The sequence below is a fragment of the Cannabis sativa genome, chromosome 5 (genome assembly GCF_029168945.1).
Source record: "Cannabis sativa cultivar Pink pepper isolate KNU-18-1 chromosome 5, ASM2916894v1, whole genome shotgun sequence".
Lineage (NCBI taxonomy): Eukaryota > Viridiplantae > Streptophyta > Magnoliopsida > Rosales > Cannabaceae > Cannabis > Cannabis sativa.
This window is the reverse complement of record NC_083605.1, coordinates 52890820-52909970: the sequence shown is the minus strand read 5'-3', so window position 1 is coordinate 52909970 and position 19151 is coordinate 52890820. Positions and strand designations below refer to the sequence as shown.

General features: G+C 34.4%; 1 protein-coding gene across 1 annotated transcript; it reads right to left on the bottom strand.

The window, feature by feature from the left end:
• Window positions 1-5599: 5599 nt before the first annotated feature.
• Window positions 5600-6349, bottom strand: LOC133037656 (uncharacterized). The gene is made up of 2 exons (XM_061115046.1): window positions 5981-6349; window positions 5600-5873 (listed from the first exon to the last, which is right to left on the bottom strand). Exons 1-2 carry the CDS (start codon window positions 6331-6333, stop codon window positions 5864-5866), a joined length of 363 nt encoding a protein of 120 aa, XP_060971029.1. The 5' UTR covers window positions 6334-6349; the 3' UTR covers window positions 5600-5863.
• Between the last annotated feature and the right edge of the window lie 12802 nt (window positions 6350-19151).

The following is a 19151-nucleotide window of genomic DNA, read 5'->3' as shown; positions in this document are numbered from 1 at the left end:
AAAATTAAACTTACAATTTCAAAAAATTAGGTTTCAACTAACCCAAATATCATTTCAAAAAAAATTGCTAACCACCTTTTAAATTTTATGTTATTTTATAAATTAAATGTTCAATAAAATGAAAAGATAAATAAATATCATTTTCTGATTTTATAATTTAATTTAAATAAAAAAATAACAAAATTTAAAAGTTAGCAAAATATCTTAAATCTATTCAAAATATCATGATTTTAGTAATCTTATTTTAAATTTAAATAAGGTCATTTTTTTTTAAAAAATAGAATAATTAAAAAAAATTTAATATCTGACCTTAAATTTAAAATTAAGATAAAATAATCAAATTTAAAAATAAGATAGATAATTAAGCAAAAAAAAAAGATATTTACCTATTTTCTAGTTCAAATTACACTAATATCATAAATTAAATTTTTTAAAAAATAATTTTGATAATTAGAATTGAAATAGGAATAGTAAATATCTAAATACAAAATTACACAAAAAAATCGGAAGTTAATTCCATGAAATAGCATGAAAAATCGAAGAAAACGAAAAAATTTGCAAGTGGTACGGATCGCATACTGTCCGCGCGCGTAGGTGATGGTGATCTGCTGAGAAAACTCGGCGCAAGCCTCCCTTGCATGATTTCTGCGCGTGGATAAGGGGTTTAAGACACCCCTGGGCATGTCGCTCGGACAAGACCTTGTCCAAACACGCAGCTGACCGAGGGACACTCAGTTCCTCGTGCGTGGGAAGGGTGATCAACCTATCCTTTTTTCAAATCTTCAAAAAATCATAACTAATTCACATTAAATCAAAATTGAGTTCTGTATAAAAAATTGCTTATTTTTTTCCAAACTATCCAACAAAAATAATTCCAGAAACGAAAATTCAATTATTTTTCACAAAATCTCACAAACATCAATCAATCATCATACAACACACAGAACAACATGAAACCATCCAAATCACATACAAATCGTTTTAAGTCCAAATTTCTTGCAAGCAAATCAATTACCATGGCTCTGAGGCCAGTTGTTGGAATTATTTTACCACGATCTTAGATCTACTCACAAGTATGTTGATTAACACCCTAAATATGAAATTCTAAAACGATTATAAGTAAACACATATAAAGTATGAGAAACCTTACATTGGGTGCAGCGAAATAATATGTCTCCTTCCACTCTGATCTCTAAACCTTGTATCCTTTTTGTCACAGAGTATTATCAAGATCTGAGCCCGAATGTCCTTCTTGTTGAATCTGGATTCTTCACGACCTTCCACACTATGATTGAGGTACCACTTGTTGTGTGTGGGCAGTACTCTATCACTAAGAGGTTCGAAAGAAACAAAGAAGAAGAAGGAAAGAGAGGTGGCGGCTAGGTTTAGAAAGATGTCTCAGGTTTTCTCTGAAAGGAATAAGATGCATTCTTACTTTCCTGAAGCCATCACTACCTATTTATAGTATACCACCTAGGGTTAGGTTTGAATTATTTGGCATTAAAATAATGAAAATATTAAATGATAAATCCTATATAAGTGGCCGGCCAAGGCTTGTGGATATGGGCCCCACTTTTGCAATTTGCTGTTTTATCATTTCTGCATCCCATTTTCTCAAAAACGCCAATTTTCAAATTCAACCATTTAAATGCCAATTTCAATTATTTAATAACTATAATTAATAATTAAATAATATTGTCATTTATTATATTTATTAATTAGACTAACCAAAGTCTCTTAATTAACAAATATACCCTAGAAACTCTTTCTTTACAGTTTCGCCCTTGCTCAGTGATAAATTAACAAATAGACCTAGTCTAACTTGAGAATTATAATTGATTAATCAAAACCAATTAAATGAGTCTTACAAGTAGTATTGTCTCAACTAGTGTGGGGGACCATGAGCCTATATATCCGAGCTTCCAATAAGCAGATCAAGAATTTACCTCTTAAATTCACTGACTTATTAATATCGGTCAAAGTTCAATATGGGTCCCTTCCGATGCATACTCCACGCATCCAACCCAAGCTTTACTTTAACCAATGTTCTGGAAAGAATATACCATTTTTCCAAATGCAAGTAAACTCTGTTATAGATTATCATATCAGTAAAACCCAGTGTTCTGATAAATCTAGGAATCTTTAATCAAATAGCCTTGTTTACTTTCCACTGTGCTGATGACACAATAAACAAGAACAAGAATGTGAAAGGGGTTTGGATGAATTTATTGTTAGGGATTTATAAAACACTTAAGAAATATATAAATCACAGATCCAAACATATTCCTAAAAGTGCTTTAATATAGAAAACCCTAAATCATAAATCTATAAAGCCTTTGCTAAATTAAAGAAGAAGATGATAAAAGATCAGCGGAAGCACTAACCTGAAGCCATTGTTGGAGATTGCAGAGAAGGTTTTGATCTTCCAAGAATACACTATTTTCTTAGGTATTTTCTCTGATGGGGAAGGAGAGAATACAGAAACCCTAGTGTTTCTTGGGGACCACTACCTATTTATAGACTCATCTTAGAATGAGTTTTGGGTATTTATAATTTGGCCCCTCAACAAATTATAAATTAACTTATGGTATCTACACATTAATTCCATGACACTTTAATACCCTTTTGATACCCATAACATAATTGGTCACTTAATTTTGTATCACACTTTATAATAGCATATACATTATACATATGTGCCCACATAGGATTTTTAATCCAACAATCTCCCACTTGGGCAACATATGTTACCTGATAAATGTATAACCTTATGAGCTCAAAATTTGCTATTATGTAAAGGTATTTCAACAATCTCGTCCATCAACTATACCCATATAGGATCAAAGCGATTTTCGTCATATCAATCATGACTAAACCCATCAATGGTCACATATACAAATATAGCCAAATGACATAGATCAATCATGGATGTGTAGCATGAAAATTACATGCAATGTGAACCGAACATGCCTATTTCCAACTGGTCCTCCTTAAACCAAAGTGAGGTCAAACTTAAACATAACAAAACAGAGTGAATAAACTGAAAACTTTATTTCTGATCAGAAAATAACCAAATACATAAATGTCTTAAACAAACATAAAGCAAAGAGAATACAAACTCCCACTAAATCATGATATCCTCAAGTAATACTACACCCATGTGAGCAGTGTGCTCATGAAAGACCTTGGGTGGTAATCCTTTTGTGAGCGGATCCGCTATCATGGAGTTTGTCCCAATGTGCTCTATGGATATCTGTCCACTCTGCACTTTTTCTTTCACAACTAGGAACTTTATGTCAATATGCTTTGACTTGGATGAGCTCCTATTGTTATTGGAATACAGCACTGCTGATTTATTGTCACAAAATATCTTAAGTGGTCTTTCAACATTCTCCAAAACACGCAGCCTAGTGACAAAGTTTCTCAGCCATATTCCCTGATTTGATGCCTCATAACACGCTACGAATTCTGCTGCCATAGTGGAAGAAGCTACAAGTGTCTGTTTGACACTTTTCCAAGATATAGCTCCTCCAGCTAACAAGAAAATGTAGCCTGATGTAGACCTTCTGCTATCTTGGCATCCAGCAAAATCAGAATCAGAATACCCTACGACCTCCAAATGATCTGATTTCCTGTATGTGAGCATGTAATCTTTTGTTCTCTGAAGATACCTTATAACCTTCTTGGCTGCTATCCAATGGTCCATACCAGGGTTGCTTAAATATCTGCCTAACATCCCAACAATGTACGCAATATCTGGACGCGTACATACCTGAAGATACATTAGACTCCCTATAACTGATGCATAGGGAATCTTTTTCATTTCCTGAATTTCAAGGCTGCTTTTAGGGCATTGTCTAAGACTGAATTTGTCTCCTTTAGCAACAGGGGTATCACCTGGTCTACAATCTTGCATGCCAAATCTTTTGAGTACTTTATCGATATAGCCCTTTTGTGATAATCCAAGAATACCCCGAGAACGATCTCGACGTATTTGAATTCCTAATACAAAAGAGGCGTCACCAAGATCTTTCATCTCAAATTGCTTAGATAAAAATCTCTTGGTTTCGTGCAATAAGCCTATATCATTAGTAGCAAGCAATATGTCATCGACATATAGAACCAGAAATATGTATTTACTCCCACTGAACTTGTGATATACACAATCATCAATAATATTCATCTCAAAACCAAATGAGATAATTACTTGATGAAACTTGTGATACCACTGACGAGAAGCTTGCTTGAGTCCATAGATGGATTTGTTTAATTTGCAAACCATATTCTTTGGGTCACCAACCACAAAGTTTTCTGGTTGCTCCATATAAATTGTCTCATCAATGTCGCCATTGAGAAACGCTGTTTTAACATCCATCTGATGTAACTCAAGGTCAAAATGAGCAACAAGTGCCAATATTATCCTAAAAGAGTCTTTCGATGAAACCGGAGAGAAAGTCTCTATATAATCAATGCCTTGTTTCTGAGTATAGCCTTTTGCTACAAGACGTGCCTTAAATCTCACCACATTACCATATTCATCCTTCTTGGTTTTAAGTATCCACTTACAACCAATTGGTTTTACACCTTCTGGTAATGGGGCAACTTCCCAAACTTTATTGTCTTGCATAGACTTATTCTCTTCATCCATGGCATCAATCCACTTTTGAGAGTTAGAACTTTTCATGGCCTGATGCAAGTTGATTGGATCATCTTCCATCATTCCAATTTCATCCTCATGTTCTTGAAGAAATACAAAATAGTCATCTGAAATAGCATTTCTTCTCTCTCTTGTGGATTTCCTTAATGGCTCTTGTTCTTGAGGGTGTTGAATTTGTTCTTCTGGAACAATAGCCTCATTTTGATTTAGGAGTTGTTCAACATTGTCTTGTTGAGGTTCCGGATTCATTTCTTGATCAATGACAGGTGTGGAAGCCTGAACATTGTCTAAAATGATAGTAAGAACTGAGTTTGAATTCAATTCCTCCTCAAAAACAATGTCTCTAACCTTATTTCTCCCCCAAATTCAACATCCTCAAAAAATGTTGCAGTTCCCGTCTCAAATATATTTCTGACAGTGGGATCATAAAACTTATAGCCCCTAGATCGCTCAGAATAACCAATAAAGTAGCTGCTAACTGTTTTGGAGTCCAATTTATTTTCATGTGGCCTATAAGGCCTTGCCTCAGCTGGACATCCCCAAATGTGGAAATGCTTTAGACTAGGCTTTCGACCTGTCCAAAGCTCATAAGGTGTTTTTGCAACTGCTTTACTTGGTCCTCTATTCAAAATGTAAGCTGCTGTCTTTAATGCTTCTCCCCAGAGGGACCTAATCTTTATTGGCACCTAATCTCTTAGTTTTTTTTGGTCTGTTTTCCCTTGATACAATCTACACAGACATTGAAATCTGTGAAGTCAAGAGACTCTAAAATGTCATCAGACACAAGACGCTGAATTCTACCTCTTGAGATGTGACCTAAGCGTTTATGCCATAATGACGCTGAATTTTCTTTATTTAATTTGCGTTTAGTACCTCGTGATTCCACATGCAAGGTTTCATTATAGGATGCAATTGTTTCTAGCAAATAAAGATTGTCTTAAGTATTCAAATAACCAGTTCCAATAATATTTGAATTTAAAGACAAAGTAAACTGATTGTTTCCAAATGAACAAGAATATCCAAATTTGTCCAACAAAGAAACGAAAACTAAATTCCGTCTAAAAGACGGCACAACAAAAGTGTCTTTCAAATCCAAATAAAAACCAGTTCCTAATAACAATCTGAAATGCCCAATTGCTTCCACTTCTACCGATTGTCCATCGCCCACAAAGATGTATCTTTCACCATCACTTGGCTTTCGGTAGCTCAGGCAACCCTGCATAGAAACACTTATGTGAGTAGTAGTACCAGAATCTATCCACCAAGTGTTTCTAGGCACTGAAACTAAATTAACCTCAGAACAGACCAAAACAAGATTAATACCTTTCTTTACACGCCATGCGTGATATTTGGCACAATCTTTCTTCACATGTCCAGGTTGATATTTGAACTGGACCCTTAGCAGCTTCATTCTCAAATTTCCTTTTCTTGCCCTTATCCTTAGGGGTAGTGGCCAAAGGAGCACTTTCGGTTTTGTCCTTTTTCAACCTTTCTTCCTCTTGCACACAATGAGAAATAAGCTCGTTGAGAGTCCATTTCTCTTTTTGACAGTTGTAACTAATTTTAAATTGGTTAAACTGTGGAGGAAGCGTTAACAAAACCATGAGTACAAGTACATCATCTGAAAGCTCAATCTTAAGTGTCCTTAATCTTGAGACAATATGATGCATTTTCATAATGTACTCCCTTACATTTCCTTGACCCTTATACCTCATGTTCATTAAAGAACCAAGAAGTGTTGTCATTTCAACCTTATCGTTTTTAGCAAAACGTTCCTCAATTTGTTCAAGGAAATTCTTAGCCATAGTAACCCCTTCGGATTCCGTGCCCCAAAAGGCTTCTGGAATGCTGTGTTTCATAATCATGAGACTCATGCGATTTGAACGATCCCACCTCTCAAATTCCCTTTTATCATCATGGGAACTTTCCTTAATAAGAGGTGCAGGTTGTTCATTCCTTAGTGCATGATCTAAATCCATACATCCCAGAACTATAAGTAAGTTCCTTTCCCGATCCTTAAAATTGGTCTCATTAAGCATAGGAATAGAACTAATATTAGCAGATATTGAGGTAGCAGAAGATGAACTAGCTAAATATAGAACAAATAAAACATGCTCACATTAATATGCATAATTAAACAATAAATTCAAAAATTGGTTAATCCCATCTCAAGATACCAAACACACATTAATATCAAGTCTTTGGACAGTAATATTAACTGTAAGCGGTACTCTTGGTGTAGCAATCAAATATTGACAATAAAACTGTGTCAAACAATAGGTTAATCTTTGGACTAACGTATTGCTCACACAAAATACTTTATAATTGTCACACATTTATTGCCACAGGTATGTTTGAAATCTAGCAAACTATTCACTTACCTTTGGGCTAGTCAATATAAGCATCAATTACAAACACACAACCATCCTAATATTTAAATAAATTAATCTACACAAAAGAGGTCACTTTGGCGACATATTGTTTCAATTAATTTATTCAAAATATTAGTCATAACCAACACCAAAATTTGAATTAAATTGTTTGAACTAAAATATATATTATTTATGAGCCATATAAATTGTCGGGGCAGCCCCAAGTAATTATTCCCATACATATATATTTTATAATCTTGAGAGCAATAAAAGAAAAAAAAAATGTAATTGCCTTACCAAATTGTAGTCAATATATATGTATGTAAACGTGACAGACAGTAAAGAGGAAACCAAAACATCACATTCAATTATTTATATATGTAAAACATATATACAGTAGTCAATAAAAAAGAAATCGGCAGAAGCCTTGAAGCCTTTATAAGTGGCGACAAAAGGATACGTAATCATATGCATAACACTATTCATCAATTCCAAATATATTTATATATATATATATATATTTAAGCTGAAGCAATAACTCAAATTCAACTGAAGCCAAAAACGAATCCATTGCATAAAATAGAAACATACAGTTGGCAGAAGTCACTGAAGCCACAATCATTACAATTCAATATTGAATTTCCAAATTCCCAAATCACACATCATGATCTATATATAATATACTGAAGCCGAAACCGAACAAACGCATATGTGTATGCATAATCATATATAATCGGTATATATGTCAATACACGCATATATCAATATATTTTTACCGAAATTAAAATCCAAATTTCATAAATAAAATCATCAGATCTTCAACTAATTCAACAAAGGTGGCTCTGGTACCACTTGTTAGGGATTTATAAAACACTTAAGAAATATATAAATCACAGATCCAAACATATTCCTAAAAGTGCTTTAATATAGAAAACCCTAAATCATAAATCTATAAAGCCTTTGCTAAATTAAAGAAGAAGATGATAAAAGATCAGCGGAAGCACTAACCTGAAGCCATTGTTGGAGATTGCAGAGAAGGTTTTGATCTTCCAAGAATACACTATTTTCTTAGGTATTTTCTCTGATGGGGAAGGAGAGAATACAGAAACCCTAGTGTTTCTTGGGGACCACTACCTATTTATAGACTCATCTTAGAATGAGTTTTGGGTATTTATAATTTGGCCCCTCAACAAATTATAAATTAACTTATGGTATCTACACATTAATTCCATGACACTTTAATACCCTTTTGATACCCATAACATAATTGGTCACTTAATTTTGTATCACACTTTATAATAGCATATACATTATACATATGTGCCCACATAGGATTTTTAATCCAACAATCTCCCACTTGGGCAACATATGTTACCTGATAAATGTATAACCTTATGAGCTCAAAATTTGCTATTATGTAAAGGTATTTCAACAATCTCGTCCATCAACTATACCCATATAGGATCAAAGCGATTTTCGTCATATCAATCATGACTAAACCCATCAATGGTCACATATACAAATATAGCCAAATGACATAGATCAATCATGGATGTGTAGCATGAAAATTACATGCAATGTGAACCGAACATGCCTATTTCCAACTGGTCCTCCTTAAACCAAAGTGAGGTCAAACTTAAACATAACAAAACAGAGTGAATAAACTGAAAACTTTATTTCTGATAAGAAAATAACCAAATACATAAATGTCTTAAACAAACATAAAGCAAAGAGAATACAAACTCCCACTAAATCATGATATCCTCAAGTAATACTACACCCATGTGAGCAGTGTGCTCATGAAAGACCTTGGGTGGTAATCCTTTTGTGAGCGGATCCGCTATCATGGAGTTTGTCCCAATGTGCTCTATGGATATCTGTCCACTCTGCACTTTTTCTTTCACAACTAGGAACTTTATGTCAATATGCTTTGACTTGGATGAGCTCCTATTGTTATTGGAATACAGTACTGCTGATTTATTGTCACAAAATATCTTAAGTGGTCTTTCAACATTCTCCAAAACACGCAGCCTAGTGACAAAGTTTCTCAGCCATATTCCCTGATTTGATGCCTCATAACACGCTACGAATTCTGCTGCCATAGTGGAAGAAGCTACAAGTGTCTGTTTGACACTTTTCCAAGATATAGCTCCTCCAGCTAACAAGAAAATGTAGCCTGATGTAGACCTTCTGCTATCTTGGCATCCAGCAAAATCAGAATCAGAATACCCTACGACCTCCAAATGATCTGATTTCCTGTATGTGAGCATGTAATCTTTTGTTCTCTGAAGATACCTTATAACCCTCTTGGCTGCTATCCAATGGTCCATACCAGGGTTGCTTAAATATCTGCCTAACATCCCAACAATGTACGCAATATCTGGACGCGTACATACCTGAAGATACATTAGACTCCCTATAACTGATGCATAGGGAATCTTTTTCATTTCCTGAATTTCAAGGCTGCTTTTAGGGCATTGTCTAAGACTGAATTTGTCTCCTTTAGCAACAGGGGTATCACCTGGTCTACAATCTTGCATGCCAAATCTTTTGAGTACTTTATCGATATAGCCCTTTTGTGATAATCCAAGAATACCCCGAGAACGATCTCGACGTATTTGAATTCCTAATACAAAAGAGGCGTCACCAAGATCTTTCATCTCAAATTGCTTAGATAAAAATCTCTTGGTTTCGTGCAATAAGCCTATATCATTAGTAGCAAGCAATATGTCATCGACATATAGAACCAGAAATATGTATTTACTCCCACTGAACTTGTGATATACACAATCATCAATAATATTCATCTCAAAACCAAATGAGATAATTACTTGATGAAACTTGTGATACCACTGACGAGAAGCTTGCTTGAGTCCATAGATGGATTTGTTTAATTTGCAAACCATATTCTTTGGGTCACCAACCACAAAGTTTTCTGGTTGCTCCATATAAATTGTCTCATCAATGTCGCCATTGAGAAACGCTGTTTTAACATCCATCTGATGTAACTCAAGGTCAAAATGAGCAACAAGTGCCAATATTATCCTAAAAGAGTCTTTCGATGAAACCGGAGAGAAAGTCTCTATATAATCAATGCCTTGTTTCTGAGTATAGCCTTTTGCTACAAGACGTGCCTTAAATCTCACCACATTACCATATTCATCCTTCTTGGTTTTAAGTATCCACTTACAACCAATTGGTTTTACACCTTCTGGTAATGGGGCAACTTCCCAAACTTTATTGTCTTGCATAGACTTATTCTCTTCATCCATGGCATCAATCCACTTTTGAGAGTTAGAACTTTTCATGGCCTGATGCAAGTTGATTGGATCATCTTCCATCATTCCAATTTCATCCTCATGTTCTTGAAGAAATTAGTGAAACTTGAAGCCTTCTGGTGAAATTAGTATTACCCATGCTCTCGAGCCATGCTCATTGGATGCTCCATCCACGCACAGTTTCCAAGTATCCGCATCTCGCTAAACAAGCGTATTTTCCTCTAGAGCTATTCATTCTATCAAGAAATCTGCCAAAGCCTGGCCCTTGATGGATGTTTATGGGTGATAAGTTATGTCGAAGTGCCCCAGTTCTATTGACAATTTTATCAATCTTCCAAAAGCATTTGGTTTTGATAAAACCTGTCTTAGGGGTTGATCAGTTAACACCTTAATCGGATGTGCCTAGAAGTAAGGCCGTAACTTGCGAGACATGTAGATTAGGCATAAGGAAAGTTTTTCAAGAGGGGGATACCTCGATTCTGCCCCCAATAACCTTTTACTAATATAGTAAATAGGTTGCTGGTGCTTTGCTTCTTCTAGCACTATTGCTGCACTAATCGCATTGTCCGAGATAGCTAGGTAGAGTAGATTTTCTCCAGTTATTGGTTTTGCCAAAACTGGAGGTGTTGACAAATTCCTTTTTATGCTCTTAAGGGCCTCCTCGCATTCTTCTGTCCATTCGAAATTTTTGTTTCCTCGCAATACATTGAAAAATGATAGGCACTTATCAGTTGACTTCAAAATGAATCTGTTAAGGTCTCCCATTCTTCCTGTTAAGGCCTGAACTTCCTTCAGTGTAGTTGGTGATGGCATATCTATCAAAGCCTTGATCTTCTCACGATTTGCTTCAATGTCCCTCGCGTTGACTATGAATCCCAGAAATTTTCCTGAGGAAACTCCAAAGGAAAACTTTTTTGGGTTAAGTTTCATATTGTACTTTTTCAATATCTCAAAGCACTCTGCGAGTTCTATTGTGTGATCTTCACTCTTTATCGATTTCACCAACATATCATCGACGTAGACTTTCATGTTTCTTCTTGTTTGTCTCGCAAACATTTCATTCACTAGTCGCTAATATGTTGCCCCAACATTTTTCAAACCAAATGGCATGACTTTATAACAATAAAGTTCCATGTTGGTTACAAAGCTTGTATGCTTTTGGTCAGGGACATGCATTTTTATCTAGTTATATCCAGAATATGCGCCTATGAACGACATAAGCTCGTGTCCAGCAGTTGCATCAACTAACTGGTCAATCCTTGGTAGTGGAAAGCAATCCGTTGGACATGACTTATTTAAGTCTGAAAGGTCGATACAAGTTCTCCAAGTTCTATTTGGTTTTGGGACAAGAACAGGGTTGGATATCCACGAGGGACAAAATGCCTCGAGTATGAAGTTGTTAACTAACAACTTATCCACTTCCTGCTTGAGTGACCCTTGTCTCTCAGAATCCAAGGGTCGTCTTTTTTGTCTCTTGGCTGGGTTATTTGGGTCGACATTCAAGTGGTGGCATATTATCTTAGGGTCAATCCCTATCATATCTGAGTGGCTCCAGGCGAACTGATCATCGTTTGCTCTCAAAAAAATTATTAGTTGCTATTTTTGTTTTTCATCCAAGTTTTTCCCAATGAATACATACTTAGTGGGATTTTTTGGATCTAAAATAACCTTTTTGAGTTCCTCAATCGGTTTCAATAAATTCCGTTCATCTTGATTTCGAGGATTAAGATCGTCATCCTTCTTCTTGCCTTCTTTAGTTATAATTGCCATTAGCTGGTGACCAGCCTTTCTATTCCGCAACTCTATGCGGTAGCATTCGTGAGCCAGCATTTGGTCACCTCGCACTATTCCCACACGTGTCGGTGTTTGAAACTTCAGGGATAAGTGCTTAATGAAACTAATTGCCCCTAGTCCAATTAACGTTGGTCGGCCCAGCAGTATGTTGTAGGCTGATGGCACGTCGACAACAAGAAAGTGTTGCATAATAGTGTTGGATAAGGGTCCCTCGCTCACGGTTAATGAGAGCTCAATTATTCCTTGGCTGGCGATGCTGTCGCCCGTAAATCTGCATAGATTTACCATCCAAGGTTTTAATTTGGCTTTTTTCCAGCCCCATTTTCTTTAGTGTATCCTTATAAAGGATATCCACTAAACTTCTGTTGTCCACCAGTACCCTTTTTATCCTTTTCTTGGTGAGCTGGATGGTAATCACTAGCGGGTCGACATGAGGGTATCTCACATATTTTTTAATCCTCCTCCGAGAACACAATTAGAGGTTCCTCAGTCTTAGCCTTCTTAAAAGATTTCGGAGCAAATAACGACTGCTCATTCTTAACTTCCTCTACCTATCTCTTTTGAGCATTGTTACTTTCCTCGGCGAGATGTGGCCCTCCCAAGATAACCAGAATGTCCTCTCCTTCAAGAGGAGGAGGTTGTTGTTGGAAATTATTTTACCAGGATCTTAGATCTACTCACAAGTATGTTGATTAACACCCTAAATATGAACTTCTAAAACGATTATGAAATAAACACATATAAAGTATTAGAAACCTTACATTGGGTGCAGCAAAATTAAATGTCTCCTTTCGTTCAGATCTCTAACCCTTGTATCCTTTCTGTCGCAGAGTATTATCAAGATCTGAACCCGGATCTCTTTCTCTCCTTCTTTAGTGTTGAAACTCCTTCTTGCTGAAAGTCTTTCTTCACGATCTTCCTCACTATGATTGAGGTATCACTTGCTGTGTGTGGGCACTACTCTAATCACTAAGTATTTCGAAATCTCAAGGAAGAAGAGAGAGAGAGAGTGGGCGGCTAGGGTTTAAAAAGAGAAGGCTCAGGTTTTTCTCTGAATGCAAAGTGTGAAAGTTAAGTGTGTAAATTTCCTGAAGCCTTCACTATCTATTTATAGCATTCCACTAGGGTTAGGTTTGAATTATTTGGCATTAAAATAATGAAAATATCAGATGATAAATGCTATAAAAGTGGCCGGCCCTTGGAAATATGGAATTGGGCCTCACTTTTTGCAATTTTGCAATTTTATCATTTTTGCATCTGATTTTCTCAAAAACGCCAATTTTCTAATTCAACCATTTAAATTCCAATTCTAACTATTTAATAATTATAAATAATTATTAATAATATTGTAATTTATCATATTTAATAATTGAACCATACAAAGTATCATAATTAACAAATATGCCCCTAAAACTCTTTCTTTACGATTTCGCCCTTACTTAGTGAAAAATTCACAAATAGACATAGTCTAATTTGAGAATTATAATTGATTAATCAAAACCAATTATATGAGTCTTACGAGCAAAATTATCTCAACTAGTGGGGGGACCATGGGTCTATATAACCGAGCTTCCAATAAGCAGATCAAGAATTTATAACCTAAATTCACTGACTTATTAATTCTTCGTTGAATCCACGCATAGAACTTAGAATTGCACTCTCAGTATATAGAATGCTCTATATGTTCCACCATATAGACACATAATTAGTTATCCATTGTTATAATCCTAATTTGATCAATGATCCTCTATATGAATGATCTACAGTGTAAAGGGATTAGATTACCGTTACACCCTACTATGTATTTTATCCTTAAAACACTTGACCCCGTATAAATGATATTTCAGCTTATGTGAAATGAGTACTCAACCATTTATTTTTGTTTGGTCAAGCTCGAAGGAGATCATCCTTTACTTACTATTCGCCAGATAGAAGCATTTCCTCTAGAAAAACTTTACTTTTCGGTTTGTTGTCTTTAATATAGTTCTCTTCAAGAAAAGTAGCATTTGTAGAAACAAACACTTTGTTATCCTTGTGACTATAAAATAGTCCACCACTACTCTCTTTAGAATTTCCGACAAACATGCATACTTCGGTACGAGATTCAAGTTCGCCTTCTTTCTTTCTTAAGACATGAGCAGGGCACCCCCAAATTCTGTAGTGGCGTAAACTAGGTGTACGACCATTCCAAAGTTCGACGGGTGTCTTAGGGTTTGCTTTAGATGGAACAACATTTAAAATGTCATTAGCCATCTGTATAGCATATCCCCAGAAGGACGTAGACAGAGTTGAATAACTCAGCATAAACATAACCATTTCCAAAAGAGTGCGATTTCTTCTTTCTGCAACTCCATTTTGTTGTGGAGTGCCTGGGGCAGTGTATTGGGATTCAATTCCAAGTTCAATTAAATGATCTTTGAACTGCATATCCATATATTCTCCACCCCTATCAGTTCGCAAGATCTTTACTGATTTAACTAATTGGTTTTGACCCCAAAGCATGAAACTCCTGAAACTTTTCAAACGTTTCAGATTTCTTTTGCATTAGGTAAAGAAAACTATATCTAGAGTAATCGTCAATGAAAGTGACAAAATACTCATAACCACCTCGGGCTTTTACATTCAGAGGTTCGCAAAAATCATAATGCACTAACCCTAGGGGGTATTTGGCACGCTCTCCCTTTGCAGAGAAAGAACGCTTAGTCATTTTTCCTTCCAGGCAGGACTCGCATACTGATAACTCACCTAGGATGACATTTTTCAATGGACCGTCTTTGGTTAGCCTATTGAGTCTATCAAAGCCTATATGACCTAAACGTAAATGCCATAGATAAGTTTGATCATCATTATCAATCACTTTTCTTTTGAGGTTTCTAGGTTCAGCTACATTGAAAAGTTCACTGTTTAGTGAGATTTGTGTATTCGGTCTTAAAACATAAAGCCCTTGTTCCATGGTAGCAACACATATTTGAAATCCATTACGAGAAATTGAACAATTAGAACTCAAAAAATTCAATATATAAGATTGTGTTTGCAAACATGAGACACTAATCAAGTTTCTACTAAAGTTTGGAATAAATAAAACATTTTCTAAAATTAAAAATCTTTGTTGAAACTTGATGCGGGCTTTTCCTCTAGCTTTGACCGACACTAACTCGCCATTACCAACTTTAAGCTTTAACTCTCCTGGAAGTAGATTTTACCAAGTTTCAAGCAGCTGCAGTGAAGAACATACATGGTTAGTAGACTCAGAATCAACAATCCGAACGGATTTGTCGTTCTCTAAAACACATGATTCAAAGACAAAAGCATTACCTTCGTTTGAATTGTTTAGAAGTCGGGGACATCGTTCTTCTTGATGTCCTTTTTCATTACAATTCGAACATAGAAGATTATGTCTGATAATTGTACTTGAAGGAGCAGCTTTGCTAGAGCCTTCATGCTTAATCCTTTTCCTCTGATTATGAATTGCAAACCCAGGGGGACCCATTGCAATCAGATTCCGTTCATGGGCTCGTAATTCTGCTTCGAGCTTGTCCATGTCGGAGGAGTTGAAATTGTTGATCATGTAAGAAACAACAAGTTCATTATACTCCGGAGGAAAACTATTAAGAATGAATTGGACCCATTGTTCTCTTGATAAATCAATCCCTAGTAGATTTTCCTTTTGGAACTTCAGATTCATCATCAACAGGTGTGAGTTTATACAACTACCAGGATGCATTTTCAGACTATAGAAGTCTTTTGCTAAGATATTAACTAGGAGAGGATCGGAGTGAGGGTTATTCATATTGGCACTACAACACATCAATAAAACAGAAGTAAGGTTTAATCATAAATTCATACACATGTTTAGAAAATAACAAATAATCACATATGTTATAAAAATACTAAATCTAACATAGTTTATTTTCCAAGGTCTTTCAACAAACTGATATAGTGTCCCGTTTAGGCGAGAGTCAAAGCATCATCCATTGAATAGAGTTTTCAACTCATCTAAAATGATAATCATTCTAGCAACATTTTATTCGATCAAGATTTGAATTCAGCGTTGTCCCGTTTAGGCGAGAGTCAAGGCAATTCTATCTTATGAGCTTCCACCATTGTTTCATAATTTGCAAGTCAAATATGGTCGCCACCATTAGGGTGATCCATACCATATAAAACACTTACAAACTACTTATCTTTCGAGATTAAACGGTGCGAAATTGCTAATGAACGTTCCTCCATTAGGGAGGATTACTCACTAAAACAAACGCTTTGTAAAACCAACAATGGAGATCGAATGTCTCTTGATTAAAGCTCATTATTTTAAAATATGTATTTTGTATAATCATTTACTCCATAATATAATAATGAAAAATTACAAATTAAAGTTGGTTTAAATAAAAAATCAACTTTAATTAAATTTCAATTATTATTTAATTTCGAAAAATAAATTCGAATAAAAATGGAAAAAATTTGAAAAATATCTTGTTTAAGTTGTTTTAGAAGAATCGAAAAAATAAACTTAAATATCTTTCAAAATTAGATTTAATTAAATTAAAATTAAGTTATAACCACTTAATTTAAAAATATTCCATTTTAAGTTAATATTTGAAAAAATATCAACTTAAAAAATATCTAAAGAATCTTAATAACCAATGCCTAAAATTCCTCAACTTAATTTTGAAATTTTAAATCCAAAAGATATTCAGATTTAAGCTGGTTAGTTATAGATAACTAAATATCAACTTAAATAAGAATATTTGATGAAAAATTTAAATTAAGCTTCAGAGAGAATCTAGATAGTTATAATTCTATATTTAATTAAATACAAGAAAATACATATAGTTTAGCTTAGAATAAAAGATTCTTTAAACTATTGTTTTCTTAAATTAATTTCAAAATAAATGAAATTAATTATGTTGCTAATCGATTTTATTAGGTTAAACTAATTTAATTAACCTAGTACAGTTATTCAAATCAGGCAAATGGGCCTTCACAATTGGGGTGATTCATGTGAGAGGGTGCTGGGTTCAGTGTGTCGTACCCACTTCTATGGCTCCCAACTCTCACAAGGCCCAAAAGAGAGGAATTTAACCTTAAAATGAACAACTGTTATTAATTGAATAGGCCCAAAACTAAATGGGCCTAAATAAAATCTATCAAAAACTATGATATTTTATTTAGCAACAACAACCTATATGCATCTATAATAAAATTAAACACATAGGCTCACACAGGCACACAATTTGGATGGATCCTATCATGTTGCTAGGTCATACACAGATGAAAGAAGATTGTAAATATACCCGTTACAAATTATTTACTTGACCAAGGGAGCCATGAGTTAAAATCAGATCATTGGATACGTCAACAAGTTAACCATGGTTATTTGCATTCAAGCAATAATAGGTTTTAAAAACTTACAAACAAGCTAAAACACATACTCCTGCAACAAGCTTAGCTGGATAGTTGGATGTAGGATTTATTTAATTTTAAATAAATAATTTCGAAAAATTAATTAAAAAAATTTATTTTCGAAAAATAAATAATAAAATAAAATAAAATTTAAATATTTTCGAAATTAATAAAATAATATTTAAAATTAAACCTACAATTTTGAAAAATTAGGTTTCAACTAACCTAAATATCATTTCAAAATTTGCTAACTACCTTTTAAAAATTTAATGTTATTTTATAAATTAAATATTCAATAAAAAAAGATAAATAAATATCTTTTTCAGATTTTATGATTTAATTTAAATAAATAACAAAATTTAAAAGTTAGCAAAATATCTTACATCTATTTAAAATATCATGATTATAGTTATCTTATTTTAAATTTAAATAAGGTGAAATTATTTAAAAACTTATTTAATTTAAAAAAAATTTAATATCTCACCTTAAATTTAAAAATAAGATAAGATATAATCAAATTTAAAAATAAGATAGATAATTAAGCAAAAAAATAGATATTTACTATTTTCAAATTCAAATTACACTAATATCATGAATTAATTTAAAAAAATTAATTAATTTAATTGTGATATTTAGAATTGAATTAGGAATAGTAAATGTCTAAATACAGAACTATACAAAAAATCGGAAGTTAAATCCATGAAATAGCATGAAAAATCGAAGAAAAACGAAAAAAATTCGAGCTGTATGGACAGTATGCTGTGCATACATGTCCGCGCGCGTAAGGGGAGTGCTTGGCAGAGAAACCTCTGCGCAAGGAGAGAGCTGCAGGATTTCTGCGCGCGCAGATGGGCGGTTCAGACAGGCGCTCGGTCAGGCAGTTGTCTGAACGCGTGCTGTCCGCGCGCGTAGCCCTGTTGCACGACCCTGATTTTTTTTGAAACTTCAAAAAATCATAACTAATTCAAATTAAATCGAAATTGTTCACGAAAATTCACAAACATCAATCAATCATCAAACAACACTCAAAACAACATGATACCATCCAAAACACAAACAAATCGTTTTAAGTCCAAATTTCTTGCAAGCAAATCAATTACCATGGCTCTGAGGCCAGTTGTTGGAAATTATTTTACCAGGATCTTAGATCTACTCACAAGTATGTTGATTAACACCCTAAATATGAACTTCTAAAACGATTATGAAATAAACACATATAAAGTATTAGAAACCTTACACTGGGTGCAGTGGAATTAAATGTCTCCTTCCGTTTAGATCTCTAACCCTTGTATCCTTTCTGTTGCAAAGTATTATCAAGATCTGAACCTGGATCTCTTTCTCTCCTTCTTTAGTGTTGAAACTCCTTCTTGCTGAAAGTCTTTCTTAACGATCTTCCTCACTATGATTGAGGTATCACTTGCTGTGTGTGGGCACTACTCTAATCACTAAGTATTTCGAAATCTCAAGGAAGAAGAGAGAGAGAGAGTGGGCGGCTAGGGTTTAGAAAGAGAAGGCTCAAGTTTTTCTCTGAATGAAAAGTGTGAAAGTTAAGTGTGTAAATTTCCTGAAGCCTTCACTATCTATTTATAGCATTCCACTAGGGTTAGGTTTGAATTATTTGGCATTAAAATAATGAAAATATCAGAT